General features: G+C 40.5%; 2 protein-coding genes across 2 annotated transcripts in view; one reads left to right on the top strand and one right to left on the bottom strand.

Annotated features, from left to right (window-relative positions):
- jmy (junction mediating and regulatory protein, p53 cofactor) overlaps nt 1-21,590 on the top strand; it is a 119,371-nt gene that overhangs the window by 85,360 nt on the left and 12,421 nt on the right. The window contains exons 4-8 of the mRNA XM_072257833.1: nt 327-496; nt 1,171-1,336; nt 1,991-2,178; nt 9,480-9,563; nt 10,236-10,322. Coding sequence (XP_072113934.1) covers nt 327-496; nt 1,171-1,336; nt 1,991-2,178; nt 9,480-9,563; nt 10,236-10,322 — 695 coding nt within the window. The remainder of the gene's footprint in view (nt 1-326; nt 497-1,170; nt 1,337-1,990; nt 2,179-9,479; nt 9,564-10,235; nt 10,323-21,590) is intronic.
- The window catches only part of homer1b (homer scaffold protein 1b), a 103,440-nt gene continuing 96,371 nt past the window's right edge, over nt 14,522-21,590 (bottom strand). The window contains exon 9 of the mRNA XM_072257837.1: nt 14,522-16,176. Coding sequence (XP_072113938.1) covers nt 16,156-16,176 — 21 coding nt within the window. The 3' untranslated portion in view covers nt 14,522-16,155. The remainder of the gene's footprint in view (nt 16,177-21,590) is intronic.

Raw genomic sequence — 21,590 nt, 5'->3', positions numbered from 1 at the left:
CTGCTGAGAGCGCTTGCGCCGTATTTTTGCCAAGAGCACTTCCGCAAGATTTTCACTGCGCTAGACAGTGCTGCAGAAAAGTATTTCTACTTTATATAGGCTGTGTGTTTATCATATTCCTGCTTTTACTATATGTTACTGTTATTTTAGGTTTTATGCGTTACTTGGCATGATTTTCTAGGTTATTTTTTGGGTCTGGAAATGCTCAAAATTCCCAGTAGAATAGTCTTTCAAACACAAAAGTGACCAGTACTTCTTTTTAATATTATACCACAATAAAGGCACAATGGAGTTACTTATCATTATTTATTACTTTTATTTTTTAGCTGTATACGATCGAATGCGGGCTGACCAGAAGAAATGTGGGAAAGCAGCCTGGGCTATGGCAGTAGAGAGGATGGAAAAGCTTCAGTATGCAGTTGCAAAGGAAACTCTGCAGCTCATGCGGGCGAAGGAGATCTGTTTGGAGCAGAAGAAGCGAACACTTAAGGATGAAGTATGTTTGTAATATTACAACAGTGAAGAAGATTAAAATAAAGAAATAATGCAGATGATTTCAAATCAATGGGAGAGTTTTATATTTTCTTAGTATCTTTAAAAAGGAATTCTGTAATCATATAATGTAGAAGCATTCTTTTATCATCCAAAATTAGAATCCTGTTATTCTCAATATACCGAAAATAGTGAAGTGAGTCATGTGAGGAGGTAGTATTGTTTGATAATCAGTTAAAAGCAAATGTGTAATCCTAGTGAATGATATTAATATGACTAATGGTTAAAATCAACTTTGTCTGATCAGTGAGGAAACACTGATTTCTGATTACAACAAGGAACCTAGTGCAAATATCTATTTTAAAACTATTTTAAAATTTGAAATTAAAGTAATTTTACTGAAATGCACATTGTTCAGTTGAATATTAACTGATGTGATAATGAATACAAATTGTATGTTAATGTTAGTCATTCTTAAAATACTATTAATGATTTAAATTCAGTTTTTAGAAATAAGAAATTCCATTTGTTTTCAATTAATGAATATAGATAGGATACAGTAGAGGGTAATAATTGTACTAACATTATTTGTGTTTCTTTCTGCACTACAGGTTTTCAGTGAGTTAAAAATCTATAGTTTACAGTTATTGCCTGATTACTATTTATTTTGTAATGCAGATGCAAGGTCTTCAGAATAGCACAGATGCCATTGCACGGCTGGACTGGCTAGAAGCTGACTATTATGATGTGCAGCTTCAGTTGTATGAGGTGCAGTTTGAGATTCTAAAATGTGAGGAACTACTGTTGACAGCTCAACTTGAAAGTATTAAGAGACTTATTACAGGTGCGTTCACAGGTCAATTTTATCTAATTTTTGTCAGTGGAAGTAAAGTACAAGTTGAGATCCATTCAGCTCTATATCCTGTTCATACTCTCCTTTTGCTGATAATGTTAACTTTGGAAAAAAGCTTTCATTAAATATATATTTATTTACCATCAGCACAACTCTGAATGTATTTATTAAAACTTATTGTAGTTAATTGATGAAAATCAAAATGCTGCAGATTCTGGAAATCGAGAGAAGAGTCTTCAGATAGTTCTGATAATAGGCCTTTGGCATGAAATATTAACCTTGTTTCTATTTCTGCAGATGCTGCCTAATCTGCAACATGTTATGCATTTTCTGATTTTATTTCAGATTTCCAGAATCTACAACTCTTTCATTAACATTTACTCATCTTATCACAGTTGATTTGCTGTAAGGGAAATTTACTTCCTCCCAGTACAAAATTTTTAAAAAATTCAGCCAATCAGTTGGAAAAATTATTTAGACTTGGCAAGTAACAATGCATGTAAGGATGTAAGTTAGAAGAATTTCCTGAGCACCAGTAATTCTGAAAGGGACAGAAATAATGCCTGTTAATTTTCCTTCATAGTTCAGGTTGAAAAGCAAACTATTTTAATGGTTTGAACAGTGGAATTTTGTATACTTTGATAGAGAAACGAGAAGAAGTTGTTTACTATGACACCTATGAAAGCATGGAAGCCATGGAAGCAACAGAAGATATGGCATCATCAATGCTCCCACAGAAAATGGAGCTGGTGAAACTGCAGCAGAAAGTGCGTCAGCTTGAGGCTCGACGAAGTCGCATTTCAGCCAAGAAAGCCTACCTCAGAAACAAGAAGGTGAGCATTGGCTTCTTTCATTATTTTTATGTACAGTAATCTTTGTGTTTATTATTTATTAAAGTAGTTGTTAAACTTCAAAAATTAGTCAGCATTTATGATCTTAACTGATTCTAAATTGTCTTGATCACTGGTATATGTAGCTGATGTCTGTTGGTCACTGGTTTGAGACTGTTACAAACAGAATAGAATCACCTTGAAATTAAGTATAAGATTAGGATCACGAACTCTGTCAGAGAGACACTTAATTTCAAGATATAATTAGATTTGCAAGTGTAGTCTTACATGAGAAGTTATTGATGAACTTAATGTTTTTAGAGTAACTATAAATTGATTTTTTCCAGAAAAATTGTGCAACAAATTATGAATTCAGTTGACTTAGAGTTAAGCTAATACTTTAACACTTTTTATATTGGGTAATTAATTTTATATTAATAAAAATTAGTATGCTTTGATTTTTGAAAACTTATGCTGGGATATAGCATGCTAAAATCACTGGCTTTAACCTCACTGGCCTGATTTGAATATTAATTAAATTGATGGATAAAAAGTGCATGTGTGTAGCATAATTTGGAGGGAAAATTTTAGTTTTATTTTGTTACTTTGGAAATTAAGGTAGAAAGGTTTTTCTGAGCTGGAATTAGATAGACTGACACAGTGTCCCATTTCAGTAACTTGATTTGATTCCGGACTTTAAAATGTAAGGATAGAAACTTGCTGAAAATGCACTATTAGAATTTTAAATAGTAAGTTGTTCATAAATGTAATTGTGTAATGATTAGGTTTCTGTCTCGACACGTAATAGAAAACATCATCAAATTGTTAAAGGCATTTAGTTACAATTATCGGTATTAATATCCAAGTCTTGTTAGAAATACATTAGTAAATATCCATTTGTTATTTGGAGCAGCTGGTCTATAGTCCTACTAGACTACATTTTAAAAGAACAAAAACAGACAGCTATCTGGACTATTCCTCTTCTCACCCTGTCTCTTGCACTCACAGCTATCTGGACTATTCCTCTTCTCACCCTGTCTCTTGCACTCACAGCTATCTGGACTATTCCTCTTCTCACCCTGTCTCTTGCAAAAACGCCATCTCCTTCTCGCAATTCCTCCGTCTCCGCTGCATCTGCTCTCAGGATGAGGCTTTTCATTCTAGGACGAGGGAGATGTCTTCCTTTTTTAAAGAAAGGGGCTTCCCTTCCTCCACTATCAACTCTGCTCTTAAATGCATCTCCCCCATTTCACGTACATCTGCTCTCACAACATCCTCTCGCCACCCCACTAGGAATAGGGTTCCCCTAGTCCTCACCTACCACCCCACCAGCCTCCGGGTCCAACATATTATTCTCCGTAACTTCCGCCACCTCCAACAGGATCCCACCACTAAGCACATCTTTTCCTCCCCCCCCCTCTGCATTCCGCAGGGATTGCTCCCTACGCAACTCCCTTGTCCATTCGTCCCCCCCATCCCTCCCCACTGATCTCCCTCCTGGCACTTATCCGAGTAAGCGGAACAAGTGCTACACATGCCCTTACACTTCCTCCCTTACCACCATTCAGGGCCCCAAACAGTCCTTCCAGGTGAGGCAGCACTTCACCTGTGAGTCGACTGGGGTGATATACTGCGTCTGGTGCTCCCGATGTGGCCTTTTATATATTGGCGAGACCCGACGCAGACTGGGAGACCGCTTTCTGAACATCTACGCTCTGTCCGCCAGAGAAAGCAGGATCTCCCAGTGGCCACACATTTTAATTCCACATCCCATTCCCATTCTGACATGTCCATCCACGGCCTCCTCTACTGTAAAGATGAAGCCACACTCAGGTTGGAGGAACAACACCTTATATTCCGTCTGGGTAGCCTCCAACCTGATGGCATGAACATCGACTTCTCTAACTTCCGCTAAGGCCCCACCTTTCCCTCATACCCCATCTGTTACTCATTTTTATGCACACATTCTTTCTCTCACTCTCCTTTTTCTCCCTCTGTCCCTCTGAATATACCCCTTGCCCATCCTCTGGGTCCCCCTCCCTTGTCTTTCTTCCCGGGCCTCCTGTCCCATGATCCTCTCGTATCCCCTTTTGCCTATCACCTGTCCAGCTCTTGGCTCTATCCCTCCCCCTCCTGTCTTCTCCTATCATTTTGGATCTCCCCCTCCCCCTCCAACTTTCAAATTCCTTACTCACTCTTCCTTCAGTTAGTCCTGACGAAGGGTCTCGGCCTGAAACGTCGACTGCACCTCTTCCTACAGATGCTGCCTGGCCAGCTGCGTTCACCAGCAACTTTGATGTGTGTTGCATGAATATGAGTTTAGAAGTTTTTATAAAAAGATCTCTTTTAAACCTATTTGTTCTTGTGTTTACATTCTGTTGCACTTTTGTGTCCCTTTCCCAACCACCCACCCAACCCTCAGACATTTCTGACCAGTCAGTCTTAGTGAGTAGTTTACTGCTGTCATATTTGCTGTTACTATACCACCTTTACCAAATGAGACAAGTTGCTGGAAACTGAAAGCACTGGACAGATGAAGGGTCTTAACCTGAAATGACTATTTCCCTCCTCAGATGCTGCCTGACTCACTTAGTGTGTTACTCCAGATTCTAGCATCTGTAATCTCTTATGTATCCCAGTGGGTTTCCAGTATGGGTGACATCACTTAAAGCTTCACTACCTTTCCGTGGGTGCTCATCCACCCAGAGCCATTGACACTTACCAGGAGTGATAGGTTAGTTGACCAGTGCCCAGTACTTAAAAGTAAATTGAAACCATAGAAACCATAGAAAAACTACAGCACAGAAACAGGCCTTTTGGCCCTTCTTGGCTGTGCCGAACCATTTTCTGCCTAGTACCACTAACCTGCACACAGACCATATCCCTCCATATACCTCCCATCCATGTATCTGTCCAATTTATTCTTAAATGTTAAAAAAGAACCTGCATTTACCACCTCGTCTGGCAGCTCTTTCCACACTCCCACCGCTCTCTGTGTGAGGAAGCCCCCGCTAAGTTCCGTTTAAACTTTTCCCCCTTCACCCTTAACTCACGTCCTCTGGTTTTTTTCTTCCCTTGCCTCAGTGGAAAAAGTCTGCTTGTATTCACTCTATCTATACCTATCATAATTTTGTATACCTCTATCAAATCTCCCCTCATCCTTCTATGCTCCAGGGAATAAAGTCCTAACCTATTCAACCTTTCTCTGTAACTGAGTTTCTCAAGTCCCGGCAACATCCTTGTAAACCTTCTCTGCATTCTTTCAACCTTATTAATATTCTTCCTGTAATTTGGTGACCAAAACTGAACACAATACTCCAGATTCAGCCTCACCAATGCCTTATACAACCTCACCATAACATTCCAGCTGTTATACTCAATACTTTGATTAATAAAGGCCAATGTACCAAAAGCTCTCTTTACAACCCTATCTACCTGTGACGCCACTTTTAGGGAACTTTGTATCTGTATTCCCAGATCCCTCTGTTCTACTGCACTCCTCAGTGCCTTACCATTTACCCTGTATGTTCTACCTTGGTTTGTCCTTCCAAAGTGCAATACCTCATACTTGTCTGTATTAAACTCCGTCTGCCATTTTTCAGCCCATTTTTCCAGCTGGTCCAAATCCCTTTGCAAGCTTTGAAAACCTTCCTTACTGTCCACTACACCTCCAATCTTTGTATCATCAGCAAATTTGCTGATCCAATTTACCACGTTATCATCCAGATCATTGATATAGATGACAAATAACAATGGACCCAGCACTGATCCCTGTGGCACACCACTAGTCACAGGCCTCCACTCTGAGAAGCAATCCTTTACTACCATTCTTTGGCTTCTTTCATTGAGTCAATGTCTAATCCAATTTACCACCTCTCCATGTATACCTAGCGACTGAATTTTCCTAACTAACCTCCCATGCGGGACCTTATCAAAGGCCTTACTAAAGTCCATGTAGACAACATCCACTGCCTTCCCTTCATCCACTTTCCTGGTAACCTCCTCGAAAAACTCCAATAGATTGATCAAACATGACCTACCACACACAAAGCCATGTTGACTCTCCCTAATAAGTCCCTGTCTGTCCAAATGCTTGTAGATCCTGTCTCTTAGTACTCTCTCCAATAACTTACCCACTACCGACTTGAAGAAGTCGGTAAGTCAAACTTACCGGGGTATAATTTCCCAGATTGCTTTTTGATCCTTTTTTAAACAACGGAACAACATGAGCCATTCTCCAATCCTCCGGCACCTCACCCGTAGACACCGACATTTTAAATATATCTGCCAGGGCCCCTGCAATTTCAACACTAGTCTCCTTCAAGGTCCGAGGGAATACCCTGTCAGGTCCTAGGGATTTATCCACTTTAATTTACCTCAAGATAGCAAGCACTTCCTCCTTTTCAATCTGTACAGTTCCCATGATCTCACTACTTTTTTCCCTTAATTCCATAGACTTCATGCCAGTTTCCTTAGTAAATACAGATCTCCCCCATTTCTTTTGGTTCCACACATAGCTGACCACTCTGATCTTCAAGAGGACCAATTTTATCCCTTACAATCCCTTTACTCTTAATATACCTGTAAAAGCTCTTTGGATTATCCTTCACTTTGACTGCCAAGGCAACCTCATGTCTTCTTTTAGCCCTCCTGATTTCCTTTTTAAGTATTTTCTTGCACTTTTTATATTCCTCAAGCACCTTATTTACTCCCTGTTTCCTATACATGTCATACAACTCTCTCTTCTTCTTTATCAGAGTTGCAATATCCCTTGAGAACCAAGGTTCCTTATTCCTATTCACTTTGCCTTTAATCCTGACAGGAACATACAAGCTCCGCACTCCAAAATTTCTCCTTTGAAGGCTTCCCACGTACCGATCACATCCTTGCCAGAGAACAACCTGTCCCAATCCACGCTTTTTAGATCCTTTCTCATTTCTTCAAATTTGGCCGCCTTCCAGTTTAGAACCTCAACCCTAGGACCAGATCTATCTTTATCCATGATCAAGTTGAAACTAATGGTATTACGATCACTGGAACCAAAGTGTTCCCCTACACACACTTTTGTCACTTGTCCTAACTTGTTTCCTAATAGGAGACCTAATATTGCATCCTCTCTAGTTGGTACCTCTATATATTGATTTAGAAATCTTTCCTGAACACATTTTACAAACTCTAACCCATCTAGACCCCTAACAGTATGGGAGTCCCAATGAATATGTGGAAAATTAAAATCCCCTACCACCACAACTTTGTTTCCTGCAGTTGCCTGCTATCTCTCTGCAGATTTGCTCCTCCAATTCTCGCTGACTATTGGGTGGCCTATAATACAACCCCACTAATGTGGCCATACCTTTCCTGTTTCTCAGCTCCATCCATAAGGACTCAGTAGACAAGTCCTCTAATCTGTCCTGCCTGAGCACTGCTGTAACATTTTCTCTGACAAGCAATGCTACCCACCCCCCCCACCTTTCATTCCTCTGCCTCTATCACATCTGAAACATCGGAACCCTGGAATATTAAGCTGCCAGTCCTGCTCCTGTAGCCAAGTTTCACTAATTGCTATAACGTCATAATGCTACGTGTCAATCCACGCCCTCAACTCATCCGCCTCCCCTGCAATACTCCTAGCATTGAAATATATGCACCTCAGAAGATTTTTACCACCACTCACAATCTTTCTACTTGCGGCTTTGCTTGAACTTTTAACATCATTTATCTTCACCCCAGCCACACTGTCAGCTCTAGCACTCTGGTTCCCATCCCCCTGCAAATCTAGTTTAAAGCCTCCCCTATAGCACTAGCAAACCTCCCTGAAAGGATATTGGTCCCCTTGTAGTTCAAGTGTAACCCATCTCTCTTGTACACTCTCTTGCTGCTTCTTTATGAAAAAGCTTAAGTTGCCTCTTGCTGTGATTACTCTGGAGGGCATAATGTGCAACAGCTACATCCATAAATGTACTTGTGACAGATAAAGAGCAATTCTAATGGACCATACAAATCTCCAGAGCTAGCTCTTGATTGGCATCCTGCTGAAAATAACAAGTATTGCCTCAAACAAGAGAAAATCTGCAGATGCTGGAAATCCAAGCAACACACACCAAATGCTGGAGGAACTCTGCAGGCCAGGCAGCGTCGATAGAATAAAGTACTGTCGATATTTTGGGTGAAGATCTTTCAGCAGTCCTGCAGAAGTGTCTTGGCCTAGAACATTGACGGTACTTGAAAAAAGTACTGGGAGGCTGAGTTCTCTCTGGAGCCTCGAGGCTGAGGATTGACCTGCTAGAAGCATTATAGTCAGAGTCATTTTCCCTACATGGAAATGTGAAATATTAAAGGCTTTAAGATGAGAGGGGGAATGTTTAAAGGATATTTACAAGCCAAGTATTTTTTAATACTTCCTAGAACACACTGCCTGGGGAACTAGTGGAAGCAAATGCAATAGAAATTTTTATGAGGCATTTAGGCAGGCACATGAATGGGGGAGGAATGGAGGGATATATGTGCAGTTTAAATTGGCATCATGGTTGACCATTGTGAGCCAAAAGGTCTGTTCCTGTGCTGTACCGTTCTCATGAAAAGAATCTTTTATCCATGTGAATGGGCAAGTTATGGCTGCAAAGCTGAAAGAAGTTGCTGAGAATTTAAAGTGCATCCAGCTCATCATTGACTTCAGCATCTAATGCACAAGTAAAGGAGTTAGAGAAGAGCTGACATCCAAACAGGAAAATTAAGAGCTGAGTAGACAACTTAACACTTCAGTCCTAATGCATTATTTTAATATCATGACTGATTCAGTTGTAACCACTATTTGCATTCCTGTCTACCTGCTGTAACCTTTCATCTTTTTGCTTATCAAAATGAATCTGCTTCTGCAAGAATATTGACTTTGTATGGAACTAGAAGCCAGAGCTAAGATTTGTCCTAATGTCAATAGCAGGTTGAGTAGTGTGTTATGTGAGGTCAGAAAAAGACATCTCTTTATTGAGCGGTGCAGCAAAAATGCTGGCAATCTCCTGATAAAGAAGTACATGTTCATTATTTATGGATTTATTGCGCAAAGTATTGCTTATTTTGAAACTGCCAAGTCTCGTTCTTTCCATTAAAGAGATCTTCATGAACAAAATATATTTAAAATAAAATATCTTTATTACTGGACAGTAAACTTACTGCTAATTTTTCAGTTCCCTCTTGCTAATCATTTTCTATATAGAGAAGTTTATTGAAGACATTGGTTCAGCCTAATTTAACACACCTGAATTTAAAATCTATATTACTTTTCCTGCTAATGTTTGCATTTGTAGGAAATCTGTATTGAAAGCCACAGTGACAAGATGAAGCAGCACAAGCATAGTGAAGAATACAGATCCCACCGTGCAGTGCAGCTGGTGCGTGACATTTCAATTTATAGTTTTTGTTCATTATGTTCTTCATGATTTTTGACAATTGAGCACATCATTGTCATAGCTATCCTCTGGATGAATTTTATTATAAAATCATTGATTAAGAATGATTTTGATCATGTGAAAGAATGTGATTTTCAAGTCTCACATCACTCCTGCTTGCTGTTTGTGTGTGCACTTGTTAGTACTTGCAGAAATACACGGTTGAAAATCACATACAAAATTGAGTCTCCTTTATTAAATTTAGTTTCACATAAATGTAACTACTATTCTTCACAAACAGGAAGCTGGATCTGTATAGCTGAGATAATATTACTATCTAAAGGGATAACTAATTATTTACAGAGTTTCTGGGGAGTCATCTGGACCAAAGTCCATTGAGTAAAGATGATGAGAGACTGAATCTGTAGCATTCCGGGGAAATGTTGAAGCTTTAGAGGTGCATCCTTATTCCATGTGCCTCCCTCTATAGGTACATACACTATTGGTCCTGCTGTGCCTCTAGGTTATTATTAAGATATTAGAGGAAACTCAAAGAATGCGCACATTTTGAGCTAAATGATGTATTTGAACTTTAGAGAAAAGTATGATTATTTAGATGGAAAGGATATTCTTTTGTAGTCTACATTAATTTGTTGATTTTGCTTTCATATGCAGGATCAACAACAGGAAGAAGACAAAAGTAGTAAATGGGTTAGCCAAGAGCGACAGAAAACATTGGATAGATTGCGTAACTTTAAACAGGTAATGATAATCTGAATTCAAACATACATTATACCCATTCATGAACGTGATAAATAAATCTCTTTGCGGTTTTACAATTCATAAAGAACTTTTTTTTAACTCTGAAGATCTTTGTTAATTGTGTATTCTACACCACACAATATTTCAGTGGAATAACAACTTTGATTAGAACATTAGAAAGTTCTTGACAAGAACAGGCCATTCAGCGCAACAAAGTTTGCCAAATTTCTATTCAGATACAGTGGTGTTAGAAAGTTTGGGAATCCTTTAGAATTCGCTCATTTTCTGCATAAATATGACCTAAAATGCTATCAAGTCTTCATGCAAGTCCTAAAACTAGATAAAGAGAACCCAATTAAATAAATAACACAAAAACATTATACTTGTTCATTTATTTATTGAGGAAAATGATCCAATATTATATGTATTTGTTAGAAATAGTATGTGACCCCCCCCCCCAACCCCCATACAACAATAACTTCAATCAAACATTGCTGGTAACTGTTGATCAGTCCTGCACATCAGCTTGGAGGAACTTTAGACCATTCTTCCATGCAAAACTCTTTCAGTTCATCAATATTTTTGTGATACCTTGCATGAACAGCCCTCTTCAGGTCATGCTACAGCATTTCAATTGGGTTAAGATCTGGACTATGACTTGGCCATTTCTTCTTTTTAAACCATTATGTTGTTGATTTACTCTTGTGTTTCAGATCATTGTCTTGTTGCATCATCCAACTTCTATTAAGCTTCTGGTGATGGACTGTTACCCTAACATTCTTCTGCAAAATGTCTTGATACAATTATCCCTCAACGATTACAGGCTGTCCAGGCCATAAGGCAGCAAAGCAGTTCTAAACCATGGTGTTCCTTCCACCATTGCTTCACAGTTGTTATGAGGTTTTGGTGTTCGTGTGCAGTGGTCTTCTCCATGGTGTCCTTCCATGGACACCATTCTTGTTCAGTGATTTTCTCATAGTGGACACGTGTACAGAGACTTTAGCAAGTTCTAGAGATTTCTGCAGGACTTTTGCACTTAACCTTGGGTCATTTTTCACCTGCTTCAGCATTGCACATTGTGCTCGTTTTGTAATCTTTACAGGATGCCCAGTCCTAGGGAGAGTAGCAACAGTACTAAATTTCCTCCATTTGGAGACAATTTCTCTTACTGCAGACTGATGAATACTCAGCCCTTTAGAAATGCTTTTGTAATCTTTTCCAGCTTCATGCATCTCTACAATTCTTCTTCTAAGGTCCTCTGAAAGTTGTTTTGATCAAGGCATGGTGCACGTAAACAGATCTTTCTTGAGAAGACCAGGCTCTGTCAGTAACCTGACCTTGTGTGTTTTTTTTAAAGGGCAGGGCACCTCTACAACCGGCATCTCCAATCTCAGCTCATTGATTGGAACACCTGTCTCCAAATAGCTTTTGTAGAAGGCATTACCCCAGAGGTTCAAACACTTCTTTGAACCTAGACTGTGATTGTTTAAATGATGTATTCAGTAATGACAAGAAGTACAATTGTTTGTGTATTATTAGTTTAAGCAGATTGTGTTTGTCTATTATTGTGACTTAGATGAAGATCAGATCACATTTTATGAGTAATTAATGCAAAAAAACAGGTAATTGCAAAGGGTTCACAAACTTTTTCTTGCAACTGTAATGTGTTGAAATATCTATCGAATTTAGATTTAAGGTACTACTCTCGACTAACAACCTGGTAGTTTGTTCCCTGTCCTCAATTTCTCCACCTATGGTCTTGTGACATTGATGATGGATTAATTTTGAAGTAGCAATTGGCATCCACTTTACTTATACCCTTAATGATTTTGAACTCTTGTATCATGACTGCTCTTATTCTACGTCCAATTAGTCTAAAAAGATTTAATTCTTTCAATTTTTCTTCATAGCTCATACTCTGCAGACTAAGAATGCGTCTACTCTCCCTCCTCTGGGCTCTCTCCAGTGCCTTCACATCCCTCACACAATATGGAGACCAAAGCTGTACACAGTATTCAAGGTGTGGCCTCACAAGTGCATTATACAGCTTAAGGAGAACGTCTCCGGACTTGAACTCCACTGAGTGCATTATATAGCCCAACATTCTATTAGCCTTCCTAATCACTTCTGTGCATTGTCTAGATGTTGATAGTGATGAGTCTACCAGGATGCCCACACCCCACATCCTTCTCATACACTGCACTTTCTAACTCAAGACCCCCCCCCCCATTGTTTCTACTTTCTACTCGTAGCACTTTACATTTACTTACATTAAATTTCATCTGTCGTTTACAGGCCCACATCTGGACTTTGTTTAGATCTAATGTATTGATTCTGCTGCCTGAATGTTATCAGCTCATCCCCTAATTCTGTGTCATCAGCAAACTTTACTGGTTTATTTGTTATGTGCTTATCCAAATCATTAATGAAAATTAAAAACAGCAGCGGCCTCAAAACCAATCCCTGCAGAACTCCATTTTTAACATCTAGGTGTGAAAATGATCCTCTCACCATAACTCGTTCTTTGTTTTTGATCCAGTTCTGCACCCATTTGCTCACCTTACCCTGAATCCCTACCTCCTGTAATTTGTTTAATCTCGTGAGGTACCTTGTCAAAAGCCTTCTGAAAGTAAATGATATCAACTGCTTTATTGTTGTCATAAATGTTAGTTGTCTCTTCATAGAGCTCCAGCATATTAGGAAAACATGAACCCCATGCTGGCTTTCTGCTAACATGCATGTTCTTATCAGCTGCTTTTCCATCCCATTCTTTATTATTGCTTCCATTATCTTGCCTGTGAAACACATTAAGCTTACCGGTCTATAGTTACCAGGGTCAGTATGGTCACCCTTCTTGTATACTGGGACAACGTTAGCCCATTTTAGTTCTTTGGGATTTCACCAGTGTTCAATGACTTTTGAAAATTGCATGTTAGGGGTTTGTATATATAATCACAGACCTCTTTAAATACCCTTGGATATATGTTGTCTGGCCCTGGAGATTTATTAACTTTCAGCTTTTTCAGCTGAAGCAGGTTGTCATTCTCTGAGATCTCTAAGTAATTTAAAACAACCTTATTTTTCTCTACACTTACTGGCATATTGCTAACATCTTCGCAGGTGAATACTTTAGCAAAATAAGAGTTAAGAGTGTCCATTATGTCCTTCTCTGCATAATTTTAACACCCCACTATTATTCCTGATACACTTAACTTTCTCCTTGACTCTTCTTTTACTACTAAAGTATTGAAAAAATCTCTTAGGGTTAATCTTAGTATTATCAGTAATATCCTTCTCAACCTGCCTTTTGGCAATGCAGATTTCCCTCTTGAGTATAGCTCTCATATTTTCATATGCCCTACGGTTAACATCATTACTACTTATTCTATATTCCTTGTATGGCTCTCTTTTCTTCAATAATTTTTATATATATTTATTTATCCATATAGTTGATCTATTGTTCTGGTTGCTTCTCCCGACCTTGAGTATGAACGTCTCCTGCACTTGCGTGTATTATCTCCTTAAATTGACCCCACTGTTCCTCAACTGACTCAACATCGAGCAGATCTTTCCAGTTTACTTTCTGAAGTCTTTCCCGCATCTGCTCAAACGTTGCATTTCCGAAATTCAATTTTAATGGCTTTGGTTTTGCTGATATACTCTCCCAACAAACTTCAAGACTAACAATATTGTGATCACTTGTTCCTAAAGGCTTGTCAACTTCCGTACTCAAATTCTATTCTGATTGTTACAGAATATCAAATCTAGAGAGGCCTCCCCTCTTGTTGGTGCATAAACATACTGGGTCAAAAAATAATCATTCAATAACTCAATTAATTCACTTTCCTGTAATCCATTAGTCACTGGGTTCTCCCACTCAATACCATCATTCATAACCATTCTTTTAGGTCAGCCAGGTTTCAGTTATTGCTATTACAAGTATCCCCTGCTATCCGAAAGTAGAGCGTTCCTATGAAACCTTTCATAAGCCGAAACGCATAAAGCGAAGAAGCAATTACCATGAATTTATTTCGGAAAATTTTTTGAGCGTTCCCAGACCCAAAAAATGACCTGCCAAATCATACCAAGTAACACAAAACCTAAAATAACACTAACATATAGTAAAAGCAGGAATGATATGCTACTAGCAAAACAAATAGTAACATCGGCAGCTTTCAAGATTCTTTCTGTCTGCATGTAAATAGTACGAATGGTGGACGCAGGCAAGTTCAACGCACACACAGTGTCTTTATTTTGTTCACCACAATCGAAACGCTTAATTACGTTTACGCTAAGCGTAACACCCTTACAAGTTCTCTTAGGCTTTTCTGATACCTTAGGACACATCTTGCTAACGAATGCACAAATAAATCAAGATAAAGCACTCTGGCTGCTTGGTGTACGCTCTGCCTCTATAATGGCTCGCTGCAAAACAAACGCTGAACGCTATTTTCGCTTTTCACCTTTTTTTGTAAAAGCGAAAATCCTCTTTGGATTTCTTACCATTAGCGAAAACAGGTACTAATGTAGGTCTTTCGTAAAAGTGAAGTGGCGTAAAGCAAACTTTCAAAAAGTGGGGGATACCTGTATATCATACTGATATGCACTTGCATATAATTTCATTTTGTTTCTTTTATTCTTAATGCTTCTTGCATTTATACAGGCCATCCTACTCAATTACTGATGTTTTTCATCCTATTCTGACCTTTTGTTTTTATAGTTTTGAAGCCTGTAATCGGTTTATGTCCTAATATGTTATTCTCCACTAAGGGGTTTAAACAATTGAACCTGATCTTTTCTAATTTCCCTGCACCACCAACACCCCTTCCCTATTCCCTAACTTAAGCAGTCCTCAACTAACTGAAGCATGCATTAGCCCAATACATTAATACCCCTCTGGTTCAAATGCAACCCATCCCGGCAGTACAAGTTTCATCTACTCCAAAAGGCATCCCGATGTCCCAAAAACCTTTTCCCCTATAATCTATGCTATGATTTGAGCCACATGTTAAATCTTCCAATCCCCTCCATTTTGCCGGGATTGGCACATGGCACAGGCAGAACTTCCAGATTATTCGTTTCCAATTTCAGAACAAAACAAGGTTCCCTCTACTTAACTATGCCGTGTGATACTAGGGGTGTACTTGTACTCTCACTTTTGTACGTTATAAAGTATACTAGCTTTCTAAGTGGTTACATTTCATCCCATGTTAAGAAAGTTGCTGCTTCAAATCCTACTGCAGAGCTTGAGGACTTTTCATTGCAGTGGTGCATTGCTGTTTGTATTCTCTATGTTTAACTGGCTATTTATCATGTCTAAAGACAAATTTGAGTAAAACAGACATAAAGACTTAAAGGAAATTACTCCCTGGAAAACAAGAAATGCATTGAATGCAACATTGAAGGCAATAATTAGTAATTAATTTCCATGAGATCATAAGACATAGGAGCAGAAATAGGCCACTTGGCCTATCGACACTGCTCTGCCATTTCATCATGGCTGATTTATTTTACCCCTCAACCCCATTCTAAATTAATTAATTATTGTCACATGTACCTGTGATGCAGCGAGAAACTGTGTTTTGCATGCCATCCATACAGATAATTTCACAACATATGTACTTTGAGGTAGTACATGAGAAAGGCAATTAAAGAACACAGAATGTAGAGTTACAGTTACAGACTATGTGCATTGCAGGAAGACAATGCAGTACAAGGGCCATGACTAGGTAGATTGTGAGGTTAAGAGTTCATCTTCATTGTACAAGAGGTCCATTCATGCATCTTATTGCAGTGGAATAGAAGCTGTCCTTCAGATTGGTTGTGCATGTTTTCAAGCATTTGTATCTTCTGCCTGATGGAAGAAAGGAAAAGAGGAAAAAATTGGAGGGCTCTTGGCAATTGGTTTATAATTGTCATGTGTACCAAGGTACAGTGAAAAGTTTGTCGTGCATACTGTTCATACCGATCAAACCATTACAAAGTACATGGAGGTAGTAGAAGTTAAAACAATAACAGATTGCAGAATAAAGTGCAATAGCTACAGAGAAAATGTAATGCAAGTATACAATAAGGTGAGTTAGTTCCTCTCTGTGTCTTGTGGCCCACCAGGCAGCAACCTTGTCATTTCTTTCATTTATGTGTGCTCCTTACGAGGCAGAGTTGCTAGCTCGACGCTCAGCTCAGCACAGATGCAAAGCGTGCAGTCAGCCGGCTAGACGCAAACCCGCGACCACTCACCCTGGGGTTCACTGCCGATGCCACTACACCACCAGCTGGCTTATACAATAAGGTGCAAGATCACAGCGAGATAGATTGATAGGTCAAGAGTCCATCTCTCATGCTAGGGAAACATTCAGTAGTCTTACAACAGCAGGGTATAGCTGTCCTGGAGCCTGGTGCATGTGCTTTCAGGCTTTTGTACCCTCTGCCCAATGAGAGAGGGGAGAGGAGAGAATGTCTGGGGTGGCTGAGGTCTTTGATTATTCTGGCTGCTTTACTGAGGTAGTGAGTATAAACAGAGAGAATCTAATGGATGCTGCAGAGGGAGATGGTGGATGATAGATTTCTTATCTAGTTTAGAAGTGAGGGATCAATAAGAATTGTGTAAAGATATCAAATTATTAAATTCAGATAGCAAGCAAGGACATGGAGTATTTAAATGGCTATTAAGTGTTACCCTCCTGTTCATAGAAACAAGATGTAAGAGTTTGAGTCTTGAAGATCACTCTTAAATAGGATATTCTATTGTCTGAATGGTGGGGCCCGTCAGCCTTGGACGGCAGCCCGCCTAGGAGAAGGAAAACTCTGATTTCAGAATCAGATTTATTATCACCGGCATGTCATGAAATAGCAGTAGCAGTTCAATGCAATACATGATATAGAAGAAAAAAAGTAAAATAATAATAATAAGACTGTGAGACAAAGGAGCAGAAGTCAGCCATTCAGCCCATCGAGTCTGCTGCGCCATTTTATCATGAGCTGATCCATTCTCCCATTTAGTCCCACTCCCCTGCCTTCTCACCATAACCTTTGATGCCCTGGCTACTCAGATACCTATCAATCTCTGCCTTAAATACACCCAATGACTTGGCCTCCACTGCTGCCTGTGGCAACAAATTCCATAGATCCACCACCCTCTGACTAAAAAAAATTTCTTCACATTTCTGTTCTGAATGGGCACCCTTCAATCCTTAAGTCATGCCCTCTCGTACTAGACTCCCTCATCATGGGAAACAACTTTGCCACATCCACTCTGTCCATGCCTTTCAACATTCAAAATGTTTCTATGAGGTCTCCCCTCATTCTTCTAAACTACAAGGAATACAGTCCAAGAGCGGACAAACGTTCCTCATATGTTAACCGTCTCATTCCCGGAATCATTCTAGTGAATCTTCTCCGTACCCTCTCCAACGTTATCACATCCTTTCTTAAATAAGGGGACCAAAACTGCCCACAGTACTCCAAGTGAGGTCTCACCAGCGCCTTATAGAGCCTGAAGATCACATCCCTGCTCCTATACTCTATTCCTCTAGAAATGAATGCCAACATTGCATTTGCCTTCTTCACTACTGACTCAACTTGGAGGTTAACTTTAAGGGTATCCTGTACGACGACTCCCATTTCCCGTTGCATCTCTGAACTTTGAATTCTTTCCCCATTTAAATAATAGTCTGTCCGTTTATTTTTTTCTGCCAAAGTGCATAACCGTACACTTTCCAACATTGTACTTCATTTGCCACTTCTCTGCCCACTCTTCCAATCTATCCAAGTCCCTGTGCAGATTCTCCATTTCCTCAGCACTACCGGCCCCTTCACCTATCCTCGTATCATCAGCAAACTTAGCCACAAAGCCATCTATTCAATAATCCAAATCGTTGATGTACAATGTAAAAAGAAGCGGCCCCAGCACGGACCCCTGTGGAACACCACTGGTAACCGGCAGCCAACCAGAACAGGATCCCTTTATTCCCACTCCCTGTTTCCTACCAATCAGCCAACGCTCTATCCACGTATGTAACTTTCCCGTAATTCCATGGGCTCTTGTTGAGTAGCCTCATGTGTGGCACCTTGTCAAAGGCCTTCTGAAAATCCAAATATACAACATCCACTACACCTCCCTTGTCTAGCCTACTGGTAATTTCCTCAAAAAATTGCAATAGGTTTCTCAGGCAGGATTTTCCTTTAAGGAATCCATGCTGAGTTCTGCCTATCCTATCATATGCCTCCAGGTACTCTGTAACCTCATTCTTGACAATCGGCTCCAACAACTTCCCAACCACCGATCTCAAGCTAACAGGTCTATAATTTCCTTTTTGCTTCCTTGCCCCCTTCTTAAATAGTGGAGTGACATTTGCAATCTTCCAGTCCTCCGGAACCATGCCAGAATCTATCAACTTTTGAAAGATCATCGCTAATGCCTCCGCAATCTCCACAGCTACTTCCTTCAGAACACGCGGTTGCATTCCATCTGGTCCAGGAGATTTATCTACCTTTAGACTATTCAGCTTCCTGAGTACTTTCTCTGTCGTAATTGTGACTGCGTACACTTCTCTTCCCTGCCACCCTTGAGTGTCTGGTATACTGCTGATGTCTTCCTCAGTGAAGACTGATGCAAAATACTCGTTCAGTTCCTCTGCCATCTCCTTATCTCCCATTACAATTTCTCCAGCATCATTTTCTATCGGTCCTATATCTACTCTCACTGTCTTTTACTCTTTATATACTTGAAAAAGCTTTTAGTATCCTCTTTGATATTATTTGCTAGCTTCCTTTCATAGTTAATCTTTTCACTCTTAATGACCTTCTTGGTTTCCTTTTGTAAGGTTTTAAAAACTTCCCAGTCCTCTGTCTTTCCACTAATTTTTGTTTCCTTGTATGCCCTCTCCTTTGCTTTAACTTTGGCTTTGACTTCTCTTGTCAACCACGGTTGCATCCTTTTTCCACTTGAAAATTTCTTCTTTTTTGGAATATACCTGTCTTGTACCTTCCTCACTTCTCGCATAAACTCCAGCCACTGCTGCTCTGCTGTCTGTCCCGCCAGTGACCCTTTCTTGTCAACTTTGGGCAATTCCTCTCTCATGCCACTGTAATTTCCTTTACTCCACTGAAACACCGACACATCAGATTTCGGCTTCTCTTTTTCAAATTTCGCAGTGAACTCAATCATGTTATGATCACTGCCTCCTAAGGGTTCCTTCACCTCAATCTCTCTAATCACCTCCGGTTCATTACACAATGCCCAATCCAGTACAGCCGATCCCTTAGTGGGCTCAACAACAAGCCGTTCTAAAAAGCCATCTCGCAGACATTCTACAAATTCTCTCTCTTGAGATCCAGTGCCGACCTGATTTTTCCAATCTACTCGCATGTTAAAATCCCCCACAATTATCATAACACTGCCCTTCTGACAAGCCTTTTCTATTTCCAGTTGTAATTTGTAGTCCACATCCCTGCAGCTGTTTGGAGGCCTATAAATAACTGCCACCAGGTTCCTTCTACCCCTGCTATTTCTTAGCTCAACCCATAAAGATTCTGTGCCTTCCGATCCTATGTTACCTCTTTCTAATGATTTAATATCATTTTTTACCAATAAAGCCACACCTTCCCCTCTGCCTACCTTCCTATCCTTCCGATACACCGTGTATCCTTGGATGTTCAGCTCCCAGAGACATGCATCCTTTAGCCAGGTCTCAGTGATGGCCACAATATCATACCTGCCAATCTGTAGCTGTACGACAAGATCATCCACCTTATTCCTTATGCTGCATGCATTTAAGTACAACACCTTAAGACCAGTATTTGATACTTTTCGCTTTGATTTCACTGCAACTTTATTGCACTGCAACTCATCCCAATGGCTACAAATTTGCCCCATCACCTGCCTGTCTTTTCTGACACCTTTACTGCTCACTATCTTCGATTTATTTCTGTTTTCCCCTTCCTCCGCTCTGTCATTCCGGTTCCCATCCCCCTGCCAAATTAGTTTAAACCCTCCCTAAAGCTCTATCAAACTCTCTCACCAGGATATTGGTCCCCTTCGGGTTCAGGTGTAACCTGTCCTTTTTGAACAGGTCATACTTACCCCAGAAGAGATCCCAATTATCCAAGAATCTGAAGCCCTGCCCCCTGCACCAGTCTCTCAGCCACGCATTCATCTGCCTGATCCGACTACTCTTGCCCTCACTAGCACGTGGCACAGGTAGCAATCCTGAGATTACAACCCTGGAGGTCCTGCTTCTCAGCTTCCTTCCTAACTCCTGGAAATCTCTCTTCAGGACCTCCTCCTTTGTCCTATCTATATCATTGGTACCAACATGTACCAAGACAACTAGCTGCTCACCCTCCCCCTTTAGAATATTCAGAACCTGATCCGAAACATCCCGTACCCTGGCATCTGGGAGGCAACACACCGTGCAGGTAGCTCTATCAGGCTCACAGAATCTCCTGTCCGTTCCCCTGACTATGGAATCCCCTACAACTACTGCATTCCTCTTCTCCCTCCTCCTCTCCTGTACAACAGCGCCAGGCTCAGTGCCAGAGACCCGGTCACTGTGGGCGTCCCCTGTCAGGTCATCCCCCTCAACAGCATCCAGAACAAGATATTTGTTGCTGAGGGGAACAGCCACAGGTGTGCTCTCCACTATCCGGGCATTTCCCTTCCCTCTCTTGACAGTGACCTAGTTTTCTGACCCCTGTAGCGTAGGGATGACTACCTCCCTGTAGCTCCTGTCTACCACCTCTTCACTTATCCTAATAAGCAGTAGGTCATCAAGCTGCAGCTCCAGATCCCTAACACGGTCTCTGAGGAGCTGCATCTCAGTGCACCTGGTGCAGATGTGGCCATCAGGGAGGCTGGAGGTCTCCCAGGATTCCCACATCTGACACCCTGAACAAAGCACTAACCCTGCAGGCATGCTATCTAATTCTACAGGAATGAAACAGGAAAAATAAGTCTACTCACCCACTTACCTCGCCAAACAGACGAACTTTTTAAACCGTTAGCTCATACCGTTAGCTGTGAGAGCCCTGCTGTTCCTGTCTGTCCGGGCTGATTCGCGAAAGTGGGGGGGGAGTGAAAAAGAGTTGGCGCTTCACTCTCGCCTCTTCCCATTTACCGCTGAAGCCCTTTAAAGCCAAAGCCCTACACTCTGCTCCCACTCACTCTGCTGCCCGCTGTATATGGTGGTCTCCTTTTTAAACTCTCCGCGCAGTCCTGTTGACGTCACGCGCCTGCGCAGTCTCGCCCTTCTTGCACTGGAAGTTTTT

The sequence above is a fragment of the Mobula birostris genome, chromosome 5 (genome assembly GCF_030028105.1).
Source record: "Mobula birostris isolate sMobBir1 chromosome 5, sMobBir1.hap1, whole genome shotgun sequence".
NCBI classification, from domain to species: domain Eukaryota; kingdom Metazoa; phylum Chordata; class Chondrichthyes; order Myliobatiformes; family Myliobatidae; genus Mobula; species Mobula birostris.
This window is presented reverse-complemented; position numbering and strand designations above follow the sequence as displayed.